Source organism: Nematolebias whitei, chromosome 20, assembly GCF_014905685.2.
Source record: "Nematolebias whitei isolate Nwh7 chromosome 20, NemWhi1, whole genome shotgun sequence".
NCBI classification, from domain to species: Eukaryota; Metazoa; Chordata; class Actinopteri; order Cyprinodontiformes; family Rivulidae; genus Nematolebias; species Nematolebias whitei.
This window is the reverse complement of record NC_056517.1, coordinates 29,130,433-29,154,061: the sequence shown is the minus strand read 5'-3', so window position 1 is coordinate 29,154,061 and position 23,629 is coordinate 29,130,433. Positions and strand designations below refer to the sequence as shown.

Sequence of the window (23,629 nt, the reverse complement as noted above, 5' to 3'; positions counted from 1 at the left end):
ATTATGGCTTACAGATGATGAAAAAACTAGATTCAGTGTCTACGAAAATTAGAATATTGTGATAAAGTTCCACATTGGAAACGTATGCACACCATGCGCATTAATCATTGACATGTCACATTCCTCAAGTCAAGCCATTCCTGAACCAGAGACAATGTTGTAGATATTTTAATAGAGAGTTAATAATTTTCAGATTTTCTACTAAGTGAAATATATTTCCTCCTAGCCAGTAAGGAAACAGTCATTTACAACAAGGTTAAGTCAAAGTCATCTGGATGGATTCTTCTTGGTTGAAATGATTCATCTTTTATCCAAAAGACTTAAGACTGAGTTTGTTGCAGCGCTTCTGACTGAAGAAGTCTTTTGGATAAAAGAGGAATTTCAAGGAAGACGAATTCGTCCAGATGATCTGACTTAACCTTGTTAGATGTATCTAACTGGATTATTGAGCATGCATCAGGACAGTAATTTACAGTAATTTAATCTGAATGATAGGTGCTAAAATCAACATTTTTTACACTGATGCATCCATCTCAGTTGTTTTTTCCCCCCCACAAGAAGCTGGTCCTTGCATCCACTACTAATAACTGCTGCAATCTAAGTTTTTGAGAATTTTTGTTTAATCCAGGATTTAATCTACAGAAAAGGTGGAAAATTGAGCATAAAATGTTTGCAGCAACAGAATCACCTCTGCACATTGCTTTTAGCTGCAAAAAATCCAAGGCCTCAAAGCTGTGAAACAGCATGGCTGAAAGCTGAGGTAAAACACAATGAATGCTGATATTTCTTAAATGAACCAAAAATAAGAAACGCTTCATAGCCAACAACTTCTGATGAGACGTCTCCACAGCAAGTTGTTGAGTGTGAATCAAAGTTTATTCCTCCCTTTAAGCAAAATTGGTCTTTTTCTATCAATTAACAATTTGAACACATTTATTGCAGTGGATTAAGATCAAGTGTCAAAGAAATCACAACGGAGTTAAAATCCTTTAAGTTGGCACCAGGGCGGTAAGCAGACGTACTATATATTCAATACATGTTTAAAGGTGCAAACTATCGTTTAGGCATAAATATTGTTAATTTATTTACAATTCAAGTTCGTGAAAACGATTTTTATAAAAGCTAATTAGGCTATAACTGTTTGCCCCCACACCTTAAATTTTCTAAACCCGTTTTTAAAAAGTCCAAAATCTACTCTGCTTTTTGTTTGTTGGTTTCTGCGTCTGGCTGCACAGCGGCGGGTGCAGCTGCAGAAGTGGGCGGGCTGGTTGCAGCATTTGGAGGAAAAGGATCGGGCTCATCAGCGAGGGCCTGTCTCCTCTCTCGCTCTTTGATCACTTGGACCAGGCAGTAGGTCACGAACAGAACGACCATGGTGGTTACAGGGAAGCCTGTGGAGGAACGACAGTTTGTGTAAAGCTAGAAAGAAAAACTCTTCATTGTGCAAAACTGAAAGTCACCTTTGAGGAGGAGTCGTTTGGCGACCAGCTTGGCAAAGTCCAAACTGTTCAAAGCCACTGAGTTGTACAACACAATGCACCAGAAGTTGAAAGTGTTGAAGATGGCTCTTATGCGGCGGGACATCGCCTCTGACATTTCCACCTGTAAATAAAAATTTTTTACGCAAGTATAATTTACAAAAACACTAAAGTAATCTCCATTAACAAACCTCAGAAGAGGCAAAAGGCTCCAGGGAAAAGAATTTGGCCGTCCACAGCTCAAAGTTGAGCCCAAAACAGTTGAAGGAAGCCCAGAGCAGGACCGCCTTGCAGGGTCCCAACCAGAGGATGGTGACACCGTAGGTGCAAAGTGTCGCCGCCAGCTCCTCCAACACATTCTCATGCTTTCCACCCAGGTAGTTATAAACATACCTAAAAGCACAGACCAATCAGAATCTCCACCTTAATGAGACTTTCATGTGAAAAATTCACTGCGACACTCACTTGAGCAGCCACTCGTTAATTCCTCTGTCAAAATGCCTTTAAAGGAAAAAAAAAAAAAAGGATTAATCCGAGACTTTAACCAAAAGAGATCCAGATTTTCAAACTTCACTCACGTTTCAGAAAACACATAAAGCATGGTGATGCATTTTGGTGGTTTGGGGGGGTCCAGGTGATCCAACCTGGCCACCGTGTTGATGACTCCAAACATGACGGCTGCTTTGACCCAATCATAGACGAGGTTAAAGTAAGCCAGACCAACTGGAAACGATGCAAGTACATCAAGTCAACTTCCACACCTTTGACGTGTCACAAACCACTGACGCTGTTCAAACATACCCAGAGCCCAGTCAGAGAGGCGCTTCAGCAGCTTCATGTCAGTCGGGAGGGTGAGGATGTACATGAAGTGGAAAAAGACGTCCACTACGATGATGAGTCCCAAATGGACCAGGCCCTGCAGGCTGATATTCCACAGCTCCCTTTCTTTTCGGGTCAGGTTGGACTTATTGGCCTGCAGAGGACAGCAAACTCACAACAAGAAACAAACTTCACTCTCAAGAGCATTTTATATATTTATGGATATGCAGATGCACGTTATTCATATAGTCTAATTTTACAATACCGTATTTTTCGGACTACAAGGCACAATATCAATGAACAGGTCTGTTTTCATACATAAGGTGCACTGGATTATGAGGCGCATTAAGTAAAACAGTCAAATTTTATTCAACTCATTCACAATAACCACAAAGTCAGTTCAAGGTCACTAAGCACAACTAGAATTAATACAAACGGTGCACCTGATCATAAGGCTCACTGTTGATTTTTGAGAAAATTTAAGGATTTTAATTGCGCCTTATAGTCCGAAAAATACGGTAACACAGAATGTTAAATTACATCTCAAATTGTACCTTCCAGTTCACTTATTCTTAATGTTTTCTATCGTGCTCACAGTATTGATTGATAAATATGAGATGAACACTGCAAACAACATTACATTTACTTTTTATGCAACTTAATTTGCAACTACTTATTCATTTCACTTTAATAGGGGCAACTTGCTAAAATACAATTCCCATACAAAAACAGAAACAAAGAATTTGCACCTTTTAGAAACAACATACAATTATTTTCATGAATAGTTGGGATTCCAAAAAAAAAAAAAAACGTTAAGAAACTAAAACAACTGGACTTCGATTCTGAAGCTGTTTTACCATCCGGGAGGCGTTATTAATTTAAAAATGTCCGGAGTGTGTGGCGCTCTAATCTTAATAGAACTGCATGAGAGGCCTCGTTATTGTCTTATGTACTGGGAAGCGAAGCGTCTTCAGAATAGAGTTCCAGTTGTTTTGTTTATTGATCATGACCTGGATGACTGAGCGTCTTCACCAGAACAGCTGGGATTAATTAATTAAAGTAACTTGGTCCCCATACCTGAGCGTAAAACTTGTCAAATGTCATGATGGGCCCAAAATAGAAGAAAGGGAGGTAGAAGTTGTACTTGAGAAGCTCGAGGACGTTGTAGTGGCCATCTTTTCGTTCACAGTTCTCCAAAGCAAAGCTCATGCAGCGCATGATCGTAAACCCACAGCCTCCGTAGAAAAGAACGTGGCGCAGCTCAAAGTCTCCCTCCACAAACCCTGCCTGTGTGGAGAACAGACGCTGAAAACATCAGAGGAAAATCCTCCACGGTGGAGCAGAAAAGTAGAAAGTGTCTTACCTGCCAGGACACGAAGGGTTCACATCTGAACGTGGCGAGGGTACAAAGACCTGTGACGTAGCAGAGCCAGGGAATTTTCACCAAGGAGATGCTGTAGAGCAGGATGCAGTGGGACAGCATGAGGGTGATGTAGGTCCACCCCATGCTGGTCCACACAGCCAGAACACCATACACCATGTAAACCAAGGACCTGTGCTGTGAAAATGGCTCGCATCATTAACCGTAGTGGCAGATATATTGCGCCAAATCTCACGCAACAGCTCACTGAAAACATTCAGTCGGTAGATGCACCTGTGGAGCGAGCATGGAGCAGATCTTGGTGAACAGCACATGTCCAGACAGAGCAAAGATGATGTGTGCTCTGTAGGTGGAGAACCACATCATCCACTCAAAATCAGCAGTATCCTGTCAGCCAGGAAGGAAAACAATACAAATAAAATCAGTTTTTACAATTATTACACATTTCTAAAATCATCTTTTGTTTACCATTTTCCTTCCGAAGTATCCAGGCTTCACACTGGTTTTAAACGTTTTTCTGTTTACGTTGGCTGAAAGCAGAACAGCAAGACAATTTAAAAAAGTTATACGAATAAATGGTTGCAAATTTCTCAAGCAAATCTGAAGCCAAGATTAAAACTTGCATCAAAACAATTGTATTCTCTTTACGGTGAATACAAAACGAGATTCTCACGATGCACGTTTATGAAAAGCTGCAGCGTCTTATTGGGTCCAGTCCTGCTGATACCATTCCAGTGACTGGTGTCAGTCTGACGATGGTTTTAACAACTGTGAGCTTATTGGACTCATCCTTACAGCAGACATTTACTCCTGTCAAGTTCTTGTAGCAGGAAGTGTCTCACCTCATGACGTTCTTTGCTTAATATTAAATTTCTAAACTCACCATGCCGTCTTGTTGAAGTATGAGCGAGTACAGAAAATTGAACATAAACTCGTAGATTTGTGACGTTTAAAACCACGTTTCATGACAGGGGCGATTCTAGAATCTGACCTTTAGGGGTGCTTAGCCCCCGCAGTGCTGACAATGACTCTTGGCTTGACCTGCAATTCCTGCATTCTGGTGTATTTTAACGAGTTAAACATCTACATTTACCTACATAAGTAAACACTTGATTCAATAAATATTTTAGAGTTAATGGCATAACAAGAAGTAGCGCTAAGCTAGCGACATGTAATACAGACGCTACAGACGTAGCGTTCTGCTTTACATTACACAACCTAATAAACACTTTGTACAAAATGTTAATTGATTATAAACAAAGATTAAACCTACATACAAAATACACAAAACAAAGCACAAGTAGCTTTAAGCATTAACCTTTAATTTAACCATTAAGCATACCTGCAGTTACCTTCGTACACATGAACATAGTACTTCCTGTTTATCACTGTTGTATTCAGCTGTTCATGAGGTCGGCCGCAGGGCTTTATCCATCTTTTACAATTTTCCAAACTCAGTTTAAGTTTTGGAAATGGAATAAAGTGTATTCCACCCTCTAAAGCAGGATATTCAACTAAACTGCTCAGGGGGCCGAACATCCGGCAATTAAAATCATTATGTAAATAAACCAAGTATTACAATGATCTGTTACCTTTTAAATTTGTTAATTTTGTTGCATTGAATAACAAACGCAATTAACAGAATACGTGCGTTCTTCCTCATACTCACAACTGGACACTTCAAAGATCCAGCTGGCGGCCCAGAACATAGCCAGACCCAGCACAGAGCTGTAGGAGTAGATCTCATACTTGGGAAGAGCAGCTTTGATCCCCATGCTGATGAAGACTGGGGACGAGCTCTAGAGGCTGATGAAGACAGACCACAAGCTCAGGCGGGATTTCTCTTTTATCTGCGCAGCTAAAGACGAGTTCACTTCTGAAACACGACGTTCGCCCACTGGCTCGTATTCAGATGCCATGGAGGAGAGAGGGCATTCTGGTAAATCTACAGTCCAGAACCAGATGATGTGAGTTTAAAACTAAAAAGTACAATTCAACAATAAAATGTCCCTCCTATCACTTGCTTTGATTTTAAAGGCCAGGTTAATTTAATTTAGATAGGCTGAGTGCCATGCGTGAACTCGTGATTCAAATTAAAGGAAAAAATATAATTTTTTTTAGCACTTAAAAGATAAAAATCAACAAGCTGAACATGTTAACCAATTATGTATACTTCATCTTACCCATACAAGTACACGTTGCAATACATTTCTTGTATTTATGCATAGAAAACATGTTTTTATGATCTCATAAGTGAATCAAACCAATTCTTAATCACCTGAAGCTCACACCTGCGTCAAGTTAATAATCATTTAAAAACGTACTGACAGCAGATCAGCTGCACAAACTAAGCTGACCCCAAGTGCACAGATTTAAAAAAAAAAATGTTGGCTTTAATAAAATTTTCATTTATTTACGGTTTCTGGATTTATTCTGCAAATAATCGTTGGATGGATGCTAATTTAAGGCTAATTTTAGCTTGAGGCTATATTTAGCCAACAAGTGTAAGTTGGTATAAAGACTGGGATTTATTAAAATCTAAATAAATTACCCTGTGCCACAACAAAAGGGGAAAAATAAGTTTGCTTAATGCTATTTAAAACTTTTCATCTTGTGGGATACTTTAAACCTTCAGTCCACCACATATTAATCATATCCAGCAGATTTTACATCCCTTAGACATTTGAAATTAAGTTTCAATAGCACATTATACGTGTTATGTCCTTTAATAAATGCAATGTAATATATATATATATATATATATATATATTTTTTTTTTTATCCTGCCACATTAGTTTATTTGTTCGCTTTCACATGCAAATTGTTTTCCCATAATGCTGAAATAAAATGCACCTCTTAACGTCCTAATCATGCAGGAATTTGACTTTTCTGACATATTTATGAAGGAGAACAGTGGAGGGCAGATTATAATAAGAAGTAAAGGCATCAACAAAAGGCAGCTGCCTGCTATTTTTAACTAAACAACTCTTCTCCAGTGACTATGCAGCATAGCAGCCTGTTAATGTGAAATAATAAGCTCAAGCTGCTTCGTCCTGCAGAATAAGACAATAGTATTTCTTTTTTGTTAAATGCCAAATAAAACAAACACGAAGTAAAAACCTGTTTTTGTCCTCACATTGTCCAGTTGAGATGCCGGCTGCTGAAATGCCACCCGGTCACGCAGTTCAGCCCGTCCTCAGCACCTGTTGTGATACTGACCTTGAACGCAGCAGAGAGCCCAAAGTTGTTCAAAAGACATTTTCAGATTTTTTTTTTTTTTGCTCAAATGAAAATGTCGGATAAAAAAAAAAAAAAAAAAAAAAAAGAAGTCAGAGTAAACCTTTTGAAGTGCAGTGAGTCCACAGGGTGTGGGTGGACTGCAGGGTCTGACTCCCTGAGAGGGATCTGCCAGCAGTTGAAGGTGACAGGATGTATTTATACTTTGATCAGTGACAGTCGGGGTGGGACAAGAGGCGTGCTAAATCAGTACAACAGACTATAACTAAGGCGTGTTATGTGGTTATTATCAGACTCCTTATGGAAGGTGACACATTTTATTTGTCCCCAAGAAAAAATCAAGACCTTTTACTCCACCACACATAAAACACTGAAGACGTGTTATAATTTTCACAAGATTCAACTGAAATATTCTCATGTTGCTCATTTTAACAGGTCTCAACAGGTCTCATAAACTGGTCTCTCTTGTAAACGAGTCCTCGTGACTCAATGAGACTAACCTGTAAATGCATTATTTTCCTCGTTGCCAGATCTGTTGTGGGAAGGTCTAAGCCTGCTGTCATTTTGAACCAGTCCCATATTTCCTGACATACTGGTCCATGCACAAGAACACCATAGAGTATCTGCAGTGTAATGTAAATAGAGTCATGCTGCAGGTCCTTTAAGATGCCAATTCAGAAATGTGCATTGTGCTAAATAGTGTATCAGTCTTGTATGGTTAATATTGTTTATTACTGGAAACTGTACGACACAGTGAAGTGCAGTGATTTCAATTTGGTTGCAGACCTAAAGGAATCTTTGCAGTATCTGTATTTTATACACACACACACACACACACACACATATGTATAATATATATATATATATATATATATATATATATATATATATATATATATATATTTGTACAAACCGGATTCCAAAAAAGTTGGGACACTAAACAAATTGTGAATAAAAACTGAATGCAATGACGTGGAGGTGCCAACATCTAATATTTTATTCAGAATAGAACACAAATCACTGATCAAAAGTTTAAACTGACAGAATGTATCATTTTAAGGGAAATATATGTTGTTTCCAAATTTCATGGCGTCAACAAATCCCAAAAAAGTTGGGACAAGTCCATTTTTACCACTGTGTGGCATCCCCCCTTCTTCTTACAACACTCAACAGACGTCTGGGGACAGAGGAGACCAGTTTCTCAAGTTTAGAAATAGGAATGCTCTCCCATTCATGTCTAATACAGGCCTCTAACTGTTCAATCATCTTGGGCCTTCTTTGTCTTCCTCTTTATGTTTTCCTCTTTATGATGCACCAAATGTTCTCTATAGGTGAAAGATCTGGACTGCAGGCTGGTCATTTCAGTACCCGGATCCTTCTCCTACGTAGCCATGATGTTGTGATTGCTGCAGAATGTGGTCTGGCATTATCGTGTTGAAAAATGCAGGGTCTTCCCTGAAAGAGATGACGTCTAGATGGGAGCATATGTTGTTCTAGAACCTGAACATAGTTCTCTGCATTAATGGTGCCTTTCCAGACATGCAAGCTGCCCATGCCACAAGCGCTCATGCAACCCCATACCATCAGTAATGCAGGCTTCTGAACGGAGCGTTGATAACAACTTGGGCTATCCTTGTCCTCTCTGGTCCGGATGACATAGCGTCCCAGTGTTCCATAAAGAACTTCAAATCGTGACTCATCTGACCACAGAACAGTCTTCCATTTTGCCACACTCCATTTTAAATGACCCCTGACCCAGTGCAAACGTCTGAGCTTGTGGAGCTTGCTTAGAAATGGCTTCCTCTTTGCACTATAGAGTTTCAGCTGGCAACGGCGGATGTCACGGTGGATTGTGTTCACTGACAATGCTTTCTGGAAGTATTCCTGAGCCCATTCTGTTATTTCCTTGACAGTGGCATTCCTGTTTGAGGTGCAGTGACGTTTAAGGGCTCGGAGATCACGAGCATCCAGTAGAGTTTTACGGCCTTGACCCTTACACACAGCGATTGTTCCAGATTCTCTGAATCTTTTGATGATGTTATGCACGGTTGATGATGAAAACTTAAAAGTCTTTGCTATTTTACGCTGGGTAACACCATTCTGGTATTGCTGCACTATCTTTCTGTGCAACAATGGTGGAATTGGTGATCCTCTTACCATCTTGGCTTCTGAGAGACATTGACACTCTGAGAAGCTCTTTTTATACCCAATCATGTTGTCAATTGACCTAATTAGTGTTAATTGGTCTTCCAGCTGTTCATTATATGCTAAATTTCCTTTTTCCAGCCACTTATTGCTACTTGTCCCAACTTTTTAGGGGATTTGTTGACACTGTGAAATTTTGAATCAACATATTTTACCTTTAAAATGTTACATTTACTCAGATTAAACTTTTGATCTGTCATCTATGTTATATTACGAATACAATATTGACACTTGACATCTCCACATCATTGCATTCAGTTTTTATTCACAATTTGTTTAGTGTCCTCCCAACTTTTTTGGAAACAAGTTAACCCCACAGGACGACATAAAGATCAACTTGCTGCAGACTCTGTGTTCATACATGTTTTCAAACAACTGTATTTCGCAAATACTCAATGATGGCATTACTTATGAATCTTGGAATATGAAGTGTTCAAAAATACCATCTTTAAACTTGATTCTGTTGAGCTCTTTCCATTTCATGAAACTGTTTTAGTGTGAAGCGAGGTTATACACAGCGAATATTTGAACATACTGTAAACCCAAAAGCAGGTAGATTTCTCACTGACCTGTTACTCCAAAGAAAAATAACATCCCGTTTACATACTTGGGTGACAGCAGCATCAGCATCAACTTTTTGCAAACTGCGTTAATGCTTTGCTGAAAAATCCCAAGTGCCACGTTCCCATGATACATGACAAGCAGCTACTCTGTAGTGACTTTATATTAATTATTATACTAATGATCACAGGTGTAGTAGATGTCCTTAAATCTAAAGCTTCACAAGATTAAAACACAGCAGTGGCTTGTCGGTGTCCAGTAAGTGCTGGCTGCTTTTATTGGAACTGTTAAATAATCAAATCGGCCTGAAAACTGGAACAGTGGAAGTCTCCTTCCACCGATACCCCGGTTATATTTTGTCCCTTTTAGAAACATGTTGAAATTGTCACATGAAAGAAGTCCTATGCGAGCTTCTCCACTGCTCCAACATTAGTTAAATACGCAGCGTTTTAGTGATTAAAGTGGAGAACGCACTGTGGCTCATCACAGTCGCAGGATTCTTCCTGGTGCTGCCTTGGCTTCAAATCTGCATTTTTAAACGTAACAAGATTTACTCTTCGTTTTGATCCTTTTTGCTGGTCTCCTGTCCTTCAAAGATGGGGTACTTGCTCTCCACTTCAGCCCACGTTAATGTACCGTTGGCCAAATCCCGAACGATCACAGGCAGCTCACTAACCTGAGGGAAGGAGAAGAGGGTTTAAATGATGAGGATGATAGTCTGTAGAACTGTAAAGTAGTGCAACATTTAATAAACATTTCAGGAATTAAAAGAATTGACTCAGAAACTAAAGTGCTCTACAAAAACAAATAAAAAACGAATGAATAAACGGAGTAACTGTTCTTGATGGGATGTACGCAATATTTTACCCCCCTTTGGAATACAAAAAAAAAAAAAAAACGCTATAAAGTTCCTGGAGAAACTTTGACGGGGACTGCCAGGCTGCTGTCGATTAAAATTGTGATTTGACAGTACTATGTGTTGGGGTTAGCTCTCAGCTATCACTAGGCCTGTCACAATAACAAATTTTGCTGGGCGATTAATTGTCTCAGAAATTATTGCGATAAGCGACAATATTGTTTGAAAATTAACAATAATTAATTGTCAATTTTTAGAAGAAATGTTGATTTGTTTGGAGTGTAGTACCTTTTTTTGACCACCTGATGGAAGTATAAGACTGTTTGAACCAAAGGATGGATAGCTGAGCAGCATCTTTAAGAAAAGTGGGAGTACCGGCCCTTGACGTGACATGGGCTGACATGGAGGACGCTCAGTGATTTGAGCTCTTTAGCATTTTTCACACAAAGCTTTTATTTAAAAAAAAAAAATCAGTAAAAAAGTTTCTCAGCTATTATTGCAGAGAAAAACAACTTTTTACACGAAGGCACAGGTTTCAACCGTGAATTTTGGAGCTTGACAAGACGGAGGTTTATTCCCGAAGTCGGCCTGTTAGCTTAGCTCGTAGCTTAACTGCTTTCAACGATCCAAAAACATGATTTTGGATCGTTGAAACAGATTTTAAAGAGAAAGGGAGCGGGTCAGTGAAGAGCACCGGTTGAGCCTTTTGTCATCCAGTGTCTTCAGTAGAAAGAGACACAAAGAAACGATAAAGCTGATAAATGAAAATGAGTTTGATAATTTTTATTCATCGTGCGATGAATTGATTTATCGTTTATCGCGACAGGCCTAGCTCCCACTACACCAAATTTAAGCTGAATAGCTCTAAAAATGGCCGTCATTGTGATTTTTCCTTTTTAGCCAAGGTGGCCATCTTGGAGTTTTGATTTGGACTCGTATGTGATAGGGAGTGTTCTCAGCTACAACTTCACCAAATTTCAGCTCAATATCTCAAAGAATGACCAAGTTATAGACAATTTTGTGTTTGCTGAGGTAGCTGTGGCAGCCATCTTGAAGCAAAATGGCTCCAAACGTTAATCAGTTCTAGACATTTATCTGATGATTACTTTCTGTGAGTTTCAAACAAATCCAACAGCGAGTTTCTGTTTTCTTCAGGGACCTCAACACTCCAAGTCATGTGACAACAGCAGCTGAGTGTGAGGAGTGTTTTCCTCATTCATTTCCTATGAGGACATATGGCATCTTTGTTAGCAAAATGTGTTGCCATGGTAACTCGAAACGCCAATAAAAGTAATAGCACACATCACGGTGCCGAGTCGGTCGTATTGATATAAAATTTGTGTGGGTACACGTTGCGGTTCAGGCCGCATTATAATTGACGGAAGCGTATAAGATATAAATATTAAGAAACCCAGGTTGGGTGGATAATAATAGGTGTCTGCATATACTATGCAGTCCCAAATAACCAAGTGGCACCCCAAATCCCTAAAACAAACAGCAAAACTGGTCACGGGAGGGGAAATATTCTGAATATTTAACATTGGGAGTTAAAATTCAAAGATTTCTTATTATATCTTTAAGCATGCTAGAATCCAAGAAATCTCAGGTCAAGTGGTGAGGAAAAGGAAGTGCTGCTGTACCTCGGCCCTGATTTGCCTCATCGAGTCGCGGTCCCTCAGAGTAGCCGTGTGAGGCGTCTTATTCACTGTGTCAAAGTCGATCGTGATGCCAAACGCCACGCCGATCTCATCCGTCCTGGCGTAACGCCTTCCAATGGATCCCGAGGAGTCGTCCACCTTGTGAGACACGCTGTTTTTGGTCATCGCCTCGGCTGAGAAGAGAAACCAGGGTAACTGAACTGCAACATTTAACTAACACAAACATCACGTGGACACTTACATAATTCCTTAACGAAGGGCATGAACTCTTGATTTTGGCTCAGAGGTAGAACAGAACACTTGTAGGGAGCTACGGTAGCTGGGAAGCTAAAATACTGTTTAAAAAGAAAGAAAGAGAGAAACCAGGCATTTATTTAATTATTGCAACTAAAATTTCAATCAAAGTTCAGACATGACACAAAAAAGTAACAGAACCAAGGTATAAAAAAAAAACAACCATCTGGTGAAATGACAGCTTACTGTTCTTTGTTCATCTCCTTCTCGGATATGGAATGTGTGTTCAAAGATGATGTACATGATCCTACCGATGCCAAAGGAGGGCTCGATTACACTGGGAACCACTTCCTCCACTGCACACAACAAACACCGACGTTACAGAAAGCCTCCGTAAATTCATCTTCTGTTCCTCAGGAGTGCGTCTCACCATGCAGAGTCTTCTGGAATCGCTTCACGCCGACCATGTCTTTTGTCAGTTTGAACGTCTTGCCTTCTGTCTCGATGGTGAACTCTCTGTGGAGCAGAAATAAATTTGAGCGGTTCTGATAATATACAGTCAAATCGGTTATTAAGACATCCTTGTGAGTGTTCCGAGTAGGGTTTGAATAGACTAATCGACTAGTCTATGCTGGTCCGTCTCGCAAGGTTTTAGATTTCACATCGACTAGTCACAGTCAGTGGGTGTGTCACATGTCACATGATCGTCTGGGCCGCTGGCTACAAAACTGATTCTTCCAAGCAGATGGAAGGTGAAGAGCAGGAAGTCTTCCCAAACAGGTAGAAATTCATCAACAGTGTGGAAGTGTTTCACTAAAGATTGTTGTTTTAGTTTCATTTTATTTAATTCACTAAATAAAATTAAAACATGTGCTCCACCAGCACCGCGCGCCCCACCGTGTATTAGTTGCTGTGCACACCGCCGGTGGACAGTTTTTAATTTTAGTTTTATTTAATCCACTAAATAAAATACAAACAAGGGTGCACACCAACGGAGAATCCACCGCGCATCACCCGCGGTGTGCACCACCACCGGTAGAGAATGCACAACCGCCGCGGTGGTTTATTTTATCTAGTGGATTAAATAAAATAAAACTAACTTTTGCAGCTTAATAGTAGTTTTGGTTTTCCTGTTACTTATTTGCAGTATGATAAATGGTAGGAGCATAAATATACGCTCCCGATGTTTTGTTGTTCTTTTTTTGTAAATAATAAAATTACTTATTTTATTTATTTTTTTGCGTCTCGAGTTCCTATGACATCAGCAACTAGTCGAGGTCGACTCGACTATTATGTTAAAGTCAACTTTAAAAAATATGTAGTCGTTCAACCCCTAGTTCTGAGTGGCCAACAAAAACGACAACCAAAATGTATCATATTTTTTGCCGTATAAGTCGCATCTTTTTGCATAAATTTGCAGGTCCTGCGACTTATACGTTTTGTTCCTGTATTTATAACCCATTTTTTGGCTGAGATCTGACAATTTCATTCATTCTGACATGAAAAATATTAAAACACTACCATTTTCAGCCACTAGAGGGTCCTCGAGTAATATGGCAAGCCAAGTGCCTCATTAATAGGTAAAAGTGGTTATTAATGAGACGCTTGGCTTGCCATACCAAGCCACCTTCGTCACCTTCAGCTGCATTTCGCTGCGCCGCCCAGGCGAAATGCAGCTGGTTTGACCATTAAAGTGCATTTATTAAGGAAAAGTTCAACTGAGACACACCTTTGCTATAATTTCAAACAAACAAATAATTGTTTTTATGTGTTAATCTTGTTAAATTCTTGGTAAAGTCCTCCCGTGCACGCTCCCGTCATTTTGGCAGCCACTCGATTTTTGGTACAAAACCAGCCCACATTTCCGGGTGGTCAGCGGTGACACATAAACGCATAATAGATGCGACTTATACGGTGGTGCGACTTGTAAGGCGGAAAATACGGCACTCACCCCGTTTCGTTGAGCAGCGCCTCCTGCTCTGTAATGAAGCATTCGTCACACACTGCGAGATACTCCATAGCTAGCTTAGCATCTTTCTTATAAGCCTTTCCAATAGCTCCTTTGTTAGGCTCAAACTGGACAACATTTACAGTCAAGTGTGGAGAAGTTAAGGACAAATACCTCCGAGTAAAACCTAAATATTTTTCAGAATTTTCTTCAGTGTTAAAAGCTTTTGCAGTTTAAGGATATGGGTTCTTTGAGAGGCTTTTCAGCAACCAGAGGGACCTTTGTGGCTCGTGCGTGACATTTCAGATCATAACAAGACCGGTCAGCACAGCCCACGATCTCAATCCAGCCCTGTAACCGACAGCGTTGTTATTTTGAGCAACAGTACGACAACAACCTCATACGCATGAAGCAGTGTAGTTCAACATACGTAGGAGGTTTTGGCTTCAGCGTCCCAGCAGTCACAGGCGTAATGAGCCATTTCGTTGTCCATGTGCTGTCGGAAACGCAGTTTATCTTTGGCAATACCCACTTTAGTAAGGTAGAGGTAGATCCTCCCAATGAAGTATCCCAGGACAGAGTTATTGATCACTCCCTGAATATGGCAATAAAAACGTCAGTTTCGGTTTAAATGAAACGCCCGGTAATCCAATACGATCCGTTTCTAGGTTCTTACTTGATTCACAGCATCTCCCAGATTCATAATTTCAGCCGACTGGCCACTGGTCTGAGCTTTGGAGGAGTACAACGTGATGTTCAGGTCGGCTACATTAGAGAATTTAGGATGGTCTTTCTCATTCGGATCCACAAAGTGTTCGATCTCAGCCATCGTGAACTCCCTGCACAGAAAAGTGGAGGAGTTCTGGAGTTGGTTTTTGAAGTTTCTTATCTCTAAACAGGATTGTTTGGAAGTGTAAAAACGGTAATAAAGCCAGAGAATTTCCTCACCTGACACGGATGAGTCCAGATCGAGGAGAGATTTCATTTCTGAAGGAGTTTCCTATTTGAGCAGCAGCGAAGGGAAGTTTTCCCTGATTGAACTCCAGGAGGCGCTTAAAATTAAGAAAGATTCCCTGAGCAGTTTCAGGCCTCAGGTAGCTGCAAATTAATTTAAAAAAATACAATCAGCGGCAAAAATCTAACTCGTCACCAACTTTCTTCACGGTTTGAGTTTGATCATACCCTGGCATATTCCCTCCTGGTCCAATGGACGTCTGAAACATCAGGTTGAAGGAAATGGGAGGGGTGAGCTCGTTCCCAGTGGTCGGTGACTTGACGTTGTATTTAACAAAGAGGTCAGTCAACTCCTGTTGGGTGTAGTTGTCCATCTGAAACAAATTCAATATAATAAGTACAGATAAAGTGAGTTTTGTCAAACAGTCTGGTTAATGAAACAATTTTCTACAGACTGACCTGAGTGATGACGTTCTCCATCTCTGTCCTCTTCTCGGCTGCGCACTTCTTATCAGACATCAGCTTCTGCAGATGAGCTGCAGGAGGAACACAACAATGCAGGTAAAACCAAGACTATTTAAGTTACAGCATCGTAAAATCAAAACAACTCAACATCTTAGTCATTGCACAACGTTTTGATGTTACAACACAGGTATGAATATGTTTTTTTTTTTTTTTTACCTTTGAGGAGGTGGTCAGCCCTGAAGCATTCACCGTTCTTGACATCTTTCACCATGAAGTCTGCAAATTTTTCCACGTGTCCTGAAGTTCTAGTTGAGCCGAGAACACAACTGATGAATAATCGGCCTCGACAAGGAAACAAGAGGTTTATGTCGCTGTCATTTCACTTGTTAAGAGTGTATCTGCAGCCGGGCTATGGAGCGCTGCAGTAGAGGCAGCTTCCATGCATAAAACTGCAGAAATCAATGTGCACCTGTTAAAAAACCCACAGTTCAGCATAATGGAGCTGACTCTAGGAACCACCAGGTGCTTTTTTATAAATAGTTGGAATAAACAAACAAAAAAACAATGGAATACAGTATGAAATATTGGCACCGCTTTATAAGACTCCCCTTATAGACGCTAATAAATTGTTCTTAGATATATTAATTCCTCTATAAACACTTTATAAATCATTAATAACTGTTTATTATGCATTAATTAAGGGTGACAGAGAGACAAAACTGACCGGTTTCGTGCCAAATCTGTTCACTTATATATTTCATCAAAGTTACTACCTTGTAAGCACAATAAGCATTTGTAAACCTAATTCTTTAGCATATAATATTGCACTGCATTATAAGTATTTACAACTAATATTATATCCTAAAAAAATAGGTTTACAAATGCTTATTGTGCTTACAAGGTAGTAACTTAGTCTGAGATGTTTAATATAACAACTCTAGATGAAATATATAAGTGAACAGATAAGGCAAGAAACTGGTCAGTTTTGTCTCTCTGTCACACTTAATTAATGCATAATAAACAGTTAATGATTTATAACGTGTTTATAGAGGAATTAATAACATATCTATAAACTATTTATTAGCCATCTATAAGTGGCGTCTTATTAAATGGTACCAAAATATTTGCTTTTTCTGATGACAAGAACATTTGAAACATGTCCAAGTTCACACACAAAAAAAGCCCTCCAACAGTCACACAATTTTTTTCATAGCTCACAAAAATAATTTGCAGAATGTTGATGCAATTAAATTATTTAAAAAATTGATGGAATGTGAAAACTACAAAAATTTAAGCACAAATTTTAAGTCTGCATTGTGTAATCTTTTATATTAATGTATTTGGCAATCGTCCAGATGTTTTTAGTACTGTATAATTTCTACATTAACTAATCACAGCCTTATGTGGACTAATTCAAAGAGGGAAATAATCACCTACTTGAGTACAGGTTCAGGGGTGAGCATGGTGCAGTCGATCTCCAAGATCTGCTCCTCTTGGATGAAGTGCTGCCTCCAGGCCTGCAGGATGTTGTTCTTCAGGGCACAGCCCACAGGGCCGAAGTCATACAGTCCACTCACACCTGGGGAGCATCACTGAATGGTCACAGTATGCTTGAAGAGCTATGTTTTGATGTAAACGCCAACAGAGTTCTTTATTTATGGTATTACCTCCATAGATGGCAAAAGCCTGATCATAGAAAAACCGCCTCTTGAGGGTATCCTCCATCTTGGTTCTGTCAACGATGTCATCTTTGGGTTGCAATGACAGCTCCTGCAAATTTGACACCAACTATTAATGCATTCAGTATTTGCAGCACAAGTAGATGCATTTCTACTGCAACAAATGAGAACTGGGCAGAAAATGTGCAGACATGAGTCAGTGTAAAGCATTCAAACTAAATATAAAATAATGACACTGAATTTAAAAAAAAAAAAAATCACTTGCCTTGTTCTCCAGAGCTTTCTTCCTTGCTTTCAGTTCAGCTACAGCTTTGGTCACATCCACCTCAGGAGCTCCTTCCTGTTTCATCTGGCGCACCAGGTCCCCCTAAAAAAAACATGGAAAACCACTGCTTCACCAACAAACACGACTTGGCTCAAGTCCGTTTATAAAACAAAATAGTGATTTTGGTAGAAACACAAACTTGGCTTCTTTTCCAAAACCCCACCCAGCTAAGCACCGTCTGCTGCAGCAGGGTCAGCTCTGAAACGTGGCAACAAGCTAACTGTCAGCTAGCGGTTAGCTTAGCACGAACCGGCTGCTCTCATTCAATGACAGGTCGGGAGCAGCCGATCAAGCTAGCCGGCTAGCCTAATCGTACTGAATATGACAGAAACTGTGCATTTTGTCAATCAATGCAGTTAACTCGGGGTTTTCACTAGTCGAAATGAATAAAGTGAAGTCAGCATTACCTGTTCTTTGACTGCAAGCCTCAAAGGGGCGAGAATCTTCTCAATGTTGCCGTCCATAGTGGTTCGTTCTTCCGCAAGCTGAAGCCACAGGCTTTTCTTCTTGTTCTTACAAAAGCAGACCGAGGTGGAAAACGGTCGGTTTCTGGGCGGCTGGCGAATCGACTGCCGAACGAAGCGGACCGTAGACGGCCGACAGGAGGTGGAAATCTCAGTGCTGGTCCTCAGCAGTGCAGATGCTGCGCTGCGGAGAAGCATGGACAGCCGTAACGCGAGCTCCGGAGAATGATGAAATCCTGAGCAACAAGTAAACGCAGCTTCCGCTCCGGCTCAGCACTTTCGCTTCGCACGGAATTCGCTGTAATCATTGCGTCGTGAAAAAAATAAAAATAAAATAAATCGTAAATGTACAAATAAATAATAATAAAAGTAAACAAATATTTACGTCACCAGTCAAAATATTTATGAAAACTCATTTCCGAGACCAAAAAAGACGTCCAAACAATGCGCTCACAATTATTTTCTCATAATGCACATTATAATTATTACTTCATGCCTCATAACTGATTTAACATCTTATGATTATGATTTAGCATTACCTAATTATAAGATGCCAATTCATAAATGAGATATGTATAGTTATGACCAAGTCAAGACAAACCTATGTAAAATATAGACACAAGACCTGTATTTAATATTTTAGCTGGATGGATTAAAATTGTCTCCCAACATTAATCCTCTTTGATAGCTTTGAGTTTACTGTCCCTGAACCTCACAAGTAGGTAAATTCTTAATAAAATTATGCTTTGATATTTAACTAAAACATTTTACTGCGTTAATGGAATTGAAGATAATCCACAAGGACAGAAACTCAAACATCACAAGACCTCGTATATAGAAACCACAATAATAATCTGTCTTGGTTAATTCTTTTACTTTATCTTCCTTTTTTTTTTATATACAATCCTAAAAATAAAAGATGTTTCTATTCTGCTCTACCCTTTGCCCGACTACTTTAGTTGTAGAATTTGTTCAACAAAATTGTCATAATTTCCTCCACAAGAAAGATTCCAGTCATTTCATCTCATTGTTTTTGCTTCATTAAAACCCGTTTTAATTTTCAGAAAAAGTTTGTGATATTTGACTGATATGGATCTATGTAGTTCAGCACCTCCTCTCTGTACCTATTTAACTGTCAGAAGATAAGTTTCATGTTGGATTACTGACTGCACTAAAATTTTGACTTGTGCTTGTGGACGAAGCAAATATATATAAAATACATGTTCAGTTTAGATGTTTTAAGTCTATCATTAATGTTTTAAAGACAACCCCTGTTACAGTGCACCTGGAAAATATTCACAGCGCTTCACTTTTTCCACATTTTGTTATATTGCGGCCTTATTTCAAACGGTATTACATTACATTGTCTCAAAGCACACAATACCCCATTTTGGCAATGTGGAAAAACATTGAGATTTTTGCAAATTTATTAAAACTAGATAACTAAGAAGTCACATTTACTCAAGTATCCACAGCCTTTGCTTAATACTTGATCCACCTTCAGCAGCAGTTACAGCCTCAAGTCTTCATGAATATGATGCTTCAAGCTGAGCACACCATCTTTAGAAAGTTTGTCCCATTCTTCTTTGCAGTACTTCTCAAGCTCCACCAGGTTGGATGGGAGACGTCTGTGCAGCCATGTTCAGAAATCTCCAGAGATGTTCAATCAGATTCAAGTCTGGACTCTGGCTTGGCCCCTCCAGGACCTTCACAGAGTGGTCCTGAACCTGCTCCTTTGAGATCTTGGTCATGTGCTTTGGGTTGTTGTCCAGATGAAAAATGAACCTTTGCCCCAGTCTGAGGTCAAGAGCGCTCTGGAGCAGGTTTTCATCCAGGATGTCTCTGTACATTGCTGCATTCATTCTTCTCTCTATCCTGTCTGGTCTTCCAGTTCCTGCTGCTGGAAACCATCCCCATAGCATGATGCTGCCACCACCATGCTTCACGTTAGGGATGGTGTTGGTCTGGTGATGAGCTGGTTTCCTCCAAACATGACACCTGCTCACACCAAAGAGTTCAATATTTATCTCATCAGACCAGAGAACTTAGTTTCTCATAGTCTGAGAAAGGACCTGTGCTTCAGGTCCTTTTGTCAAACTCCAGATGAGCTGCCATGTGCCTTTTATTAAGGAGTGGCTTTCACCTGGTCACTCTACCATACAGCCTGATTGGTGGATTGCTGCAGAGATGGTTGTCTTCTGGAAGGTTCTCCTCTCTCCACAGAGGAACGCTGGAGCTCCAGCAGACTGACTAAGGGCCTTCTCCTCCGATCGCTCAGTTTAGACACTGGTCAGCTCTAGGAAGAGTCCTGGTGGTTCCAAACTTCTTCCGTTTACAAATGATGGAGGCCACTGGGCCCACTGGGATCTTCAAAACAGCAGAAATGTTTCTTTCTGTGTATCCTTTGTGCCTCAACACAATCCTGTCTCAGAGGTCTACAGACAAGTCCTTTGACTTCATGTGTTTGTGCTCTGACATGAACTGTGGGACCTTCTACAGACAGGTGTGTGTGTTTCCAAATCAAGTCCAATCAGCTGATTTTACCACAGGTGGACTCCATTTAACTTGTAGAAACATCTCAAGGATGATCAGTGGAAACAGCATCTGAGCTCAGTTTGAGCTTCATAGTAAAAGCTGTGCATAAATGTGACTTCTTAATTTAATATTTTCAATAAATTTGCAAAAAAACAACAAAAAAATATTTTTTTCACATTGTCATTCATTCATTCGACCTTTATTTATACAGGTTAGTCTCGTTGAGCCTTGAGGACTCATTTACAAGAGAGATCTGTCATGATGGAATATTGTGTGTAGAATTTTGAGGAAAATGTTTAATTTAATACAATTTAGAATAAGACTGTAACATATCAAAATGTGAAAAAAGAGAAGTGCTGTATGCATGCCCAGATGGAAGATCATCATAATTAGAGTCTCTCAGTAGATACTATACTTTCCACAAGATGTCACCAAAGGTAAACAACTGATGCTTTTAATTTCTTCAGCCTGAAAAGGGATAATGTCTTTTTGAAGTATGCCCACACTCATAAAACATTCAAAGAACCTGAAAGCAGCACACCAGATGTATGAGATACATCATCTGTGTCTTATCAAACTTGATATCCAATTAATTTTTTATTCCCAAGGAGGGCAGCACAGCTCAGAGATTCCCACAGAGAGACGTCAAACATCTTCAAAAACCTCCAACTCGCATCGTAAATCATTGTTAGGTGAATTTATTGTTGCCTTACTCCTGTGATAAGGTTTGGTGTCACACAGCTGAGACTTTCCTGGGCGTTACTTTGGCCATCTCATGGGTTAAATTGATTTTTCATGGTAATCCCACAGAATAAAACAGTCATGCAGAGCTGAAATTTTGTTGTCTGCCTAATAAGAGTTGTCCTCAAAGTGAACTTTTTTTTTTATTCAATTTGTTGGCATTAATGTAAGTTCAGACTTAACACCACTTCTGCAAAGAGTGATGCTAATGAACGGTTTCTATGAGCTAAATGAGTTGTAATCATATATTTAGTTTTTTTTTACTTTTCTTTTATGTTTTCTTATTTTAGTCTGTCTAGTTTATATTATCTGATGCGTTGGTGTGTATGAAGCCAATAAAAATAACATATTTCATTTTCTGAGTGAAACTTATTTTTTTTTGTCTTTCTTGTTTTGGGTTTAAATATGCAGTAATTAATATTAACCACTAGAGGGCAGTATAACCAGCTGAGGGCTCTTAGTTAATCCACATCCTGAGCTGATTTGTTAATATCTTATTGATACTTTGAACGTTATCTCTGGTTTTTAATCTTCCTTGCTAAAAAGAAAAACTCCTAAAAGAGAACAGACATACAACCAAATAGGTTACTCATTGATTTATTGTTCTTTGAAGTAAAAACGACTCAAATAAATGGGGCTGAAACTCACAAATTATCAGTAAGCTTTAAATAAACTTGTATAAATACCAATTTCAATATAAATATTTTAAAACCATTTATAGTTTTATTTTATGGAATTATTCTGCATGTGTTTAAAATCAGCATGGTTTAAATTTGGTTGTAATTTCGCCTCACAACAAGAAGAATCCAAACCTGGAGCAGGCCGGTTGTTTGTCCTCAGATTTCAGGTGCAGCTATCAAGTCTTGGCAGACTCTGTAACCTGAGACAGACTGACAGGAGGTTCTGCTTGTGCAAAGTGGCTGTAAGATCTGTGTGGTGGTGTCAGCTGATCACATACCTTATTGTAGGTGTCTGACCCCACATTACAAGCGTCATGTCGACAAGGAGATCACATAATTATGAGCCGGATCAGCAGATGACAGCCTGCTGTTTTCCTCCTGTCCATATGCTCTCAGGCTCTTGTCTCCCATGTGGGGTCTTTGGGGCCTCTGTGGTCCAAGACATAAGGAGGGGGGCAGCTGATGTGAAGAGGATGGCTGGCAGTGGACCAGAAAACCACTTTATCTCCCTTTGCTCTTTTTCTACGCTCCATTGAGACTGAAGCAGCACAAATCATGTTTGTTTCACCGAGCACGTGCAGAGCTGAAGGTCTCTGGAGCACAGGTGGAGTTCGGCGAATTAATGACCCAAGAACAGTTGAAACGCTAAGAGTGCAAGGATTTTGCAGACGATCAAAGCTTTCGTTCCTAAAATCACTGATAAAGTAAAGAAGCGCAACTATCGACTGTGATTGCACATGTGGTTTTCCTGCACATCTGCAGGATTTACGCAGGATTTGGAGCAACGTGCGCCCTGAAAGTATTATTTTTAAGTATATTTTTCAGCAAAAGCCCTGATTCTTTTAGACAAAGCCATGAACTGTGAGGTCACCCAAGAAGTGAGTCATAACTTTGAATTTTATATCTTGAAGAGAATGCACATAAAGCTTTACATTTTATTTCAGAAGTGACATCCAGAGCCAACACATCAGGTTTGTTGCTTAAAGCCTGCAGGAAGAAGTGCTTGTGTTTACATTGAGGGCATACCCGCATATCTGGAACACCTCTGGCAATAAACTCAAGCTGCACCCAGGATAAAATATCTTTAGTGTTTGATGTCTTAGCTTGCAGTGAGCACCTTTAAAGTCCACCATCGTGCCTGCTCGAGGCTGGAAAAGGCGCACAGAGAGCAGCGAGGTGGGCGGACTGAGAGCTTGTTTTTCAGCTCAGGATAATGGATGCGTTCAAGTCGTGCTGTTGTTGGAGCCTGTGGCAGGAGGACCGACGCCATCTCTGTAAACACTGTACCACAGCTGAGTGTGCGCGCACCCAGAGTACAGTAGCAGCAGAGAGCAGCAGGAGGAGGGACGCACGCACGCGCACAGAGAGAGAGAGAGAGAGAGAGAGAGAGAGAGAGAGAGAGAGAGAGA

General features: G+C 39.9%; 2 protein-coding genes and 1 non-coding gene across 3 annotated transcripts; all 3 read right to left on the bottom strand.

The window, feature by feature from the left end:
• Positions 1–1,191: 1,191 nt before the first annotated feature.
• Positions 1,192–6,872, bottom strand: hhatlb (hedgehog acyltransferase like, b). Its single transcript, XM_037693807.1, has 12 exons — positions 6,815–6,872; positions 5,348–5,484; positions 4,147–4,208; positions 3,952–4,065; positions 3,661–3,855; positions 3,375–3,584; positions 2,280–2,451; positions 2,057–2,201; positions 1,944–1,979; positions 1,670–1,871; positions 1,461–1,602; positions 1,192–1,391 (listed from the first exon to the last, which is right to left on the bottom strand). Exons 2-12 carry the CDS (start codon positions 5,451–5,453, stop codon positions 1,192–1,194), a joined length of 1,584 nt encoding a protein of 527 aa, XP_037549735.1. The 5' UTR covers positions 5,454–5,484; positions 6,815–6,872.
• Positions 6,873–9,926: 3,054 nt separating this feature from the next.
• On the bottom strand, positions 9,927–18,503 carry gars1 (glycyl-tRNA synthetase 1). Its single transcript, XM_037694128.1, has 17 exons — positions 18,208–18,503; positions 17,741–17,842; positions 17,464–17,566; positions 17,234–17,375; positions 16,013–16,101; positions 15,791–15,867; positions 15,560–15,705; positions 15,326–15,475; positions 15,054–15,216; positions 14,808–14,972; positions 14,621–14,728; positions 14,381–14,526; positions 12,860–12,945; positions 12,676–12,785; positions 12,437–12,530; positions 12,178–12,368; positions 9,927–10,357 (listed from the first exon to the last, which is right to left on the bottom strand). The coding sequence occupies exons 1-17, from the start codon at positions 18,460–18,462 to the stop codon at positions 10,232–10,234; spliced, it is 2,253 nt and encodes a 750-aa protein (XP_037550056.1). The 5' UTR covers positions 18,463–18,503; the 3' UTR covers positions 9,927–10,231.
• On the bottom strand, positions 16,187–16,321 carry LOC119426923. The gene has a single exon (XR_005187639.1). It is a non-coding gene; the product is annotated as a small nucleolar RNA SNORA84 (small nucleolar RNA).
• Positions 18,504–23,629: the final 5,126 nt, after the last annotated feature.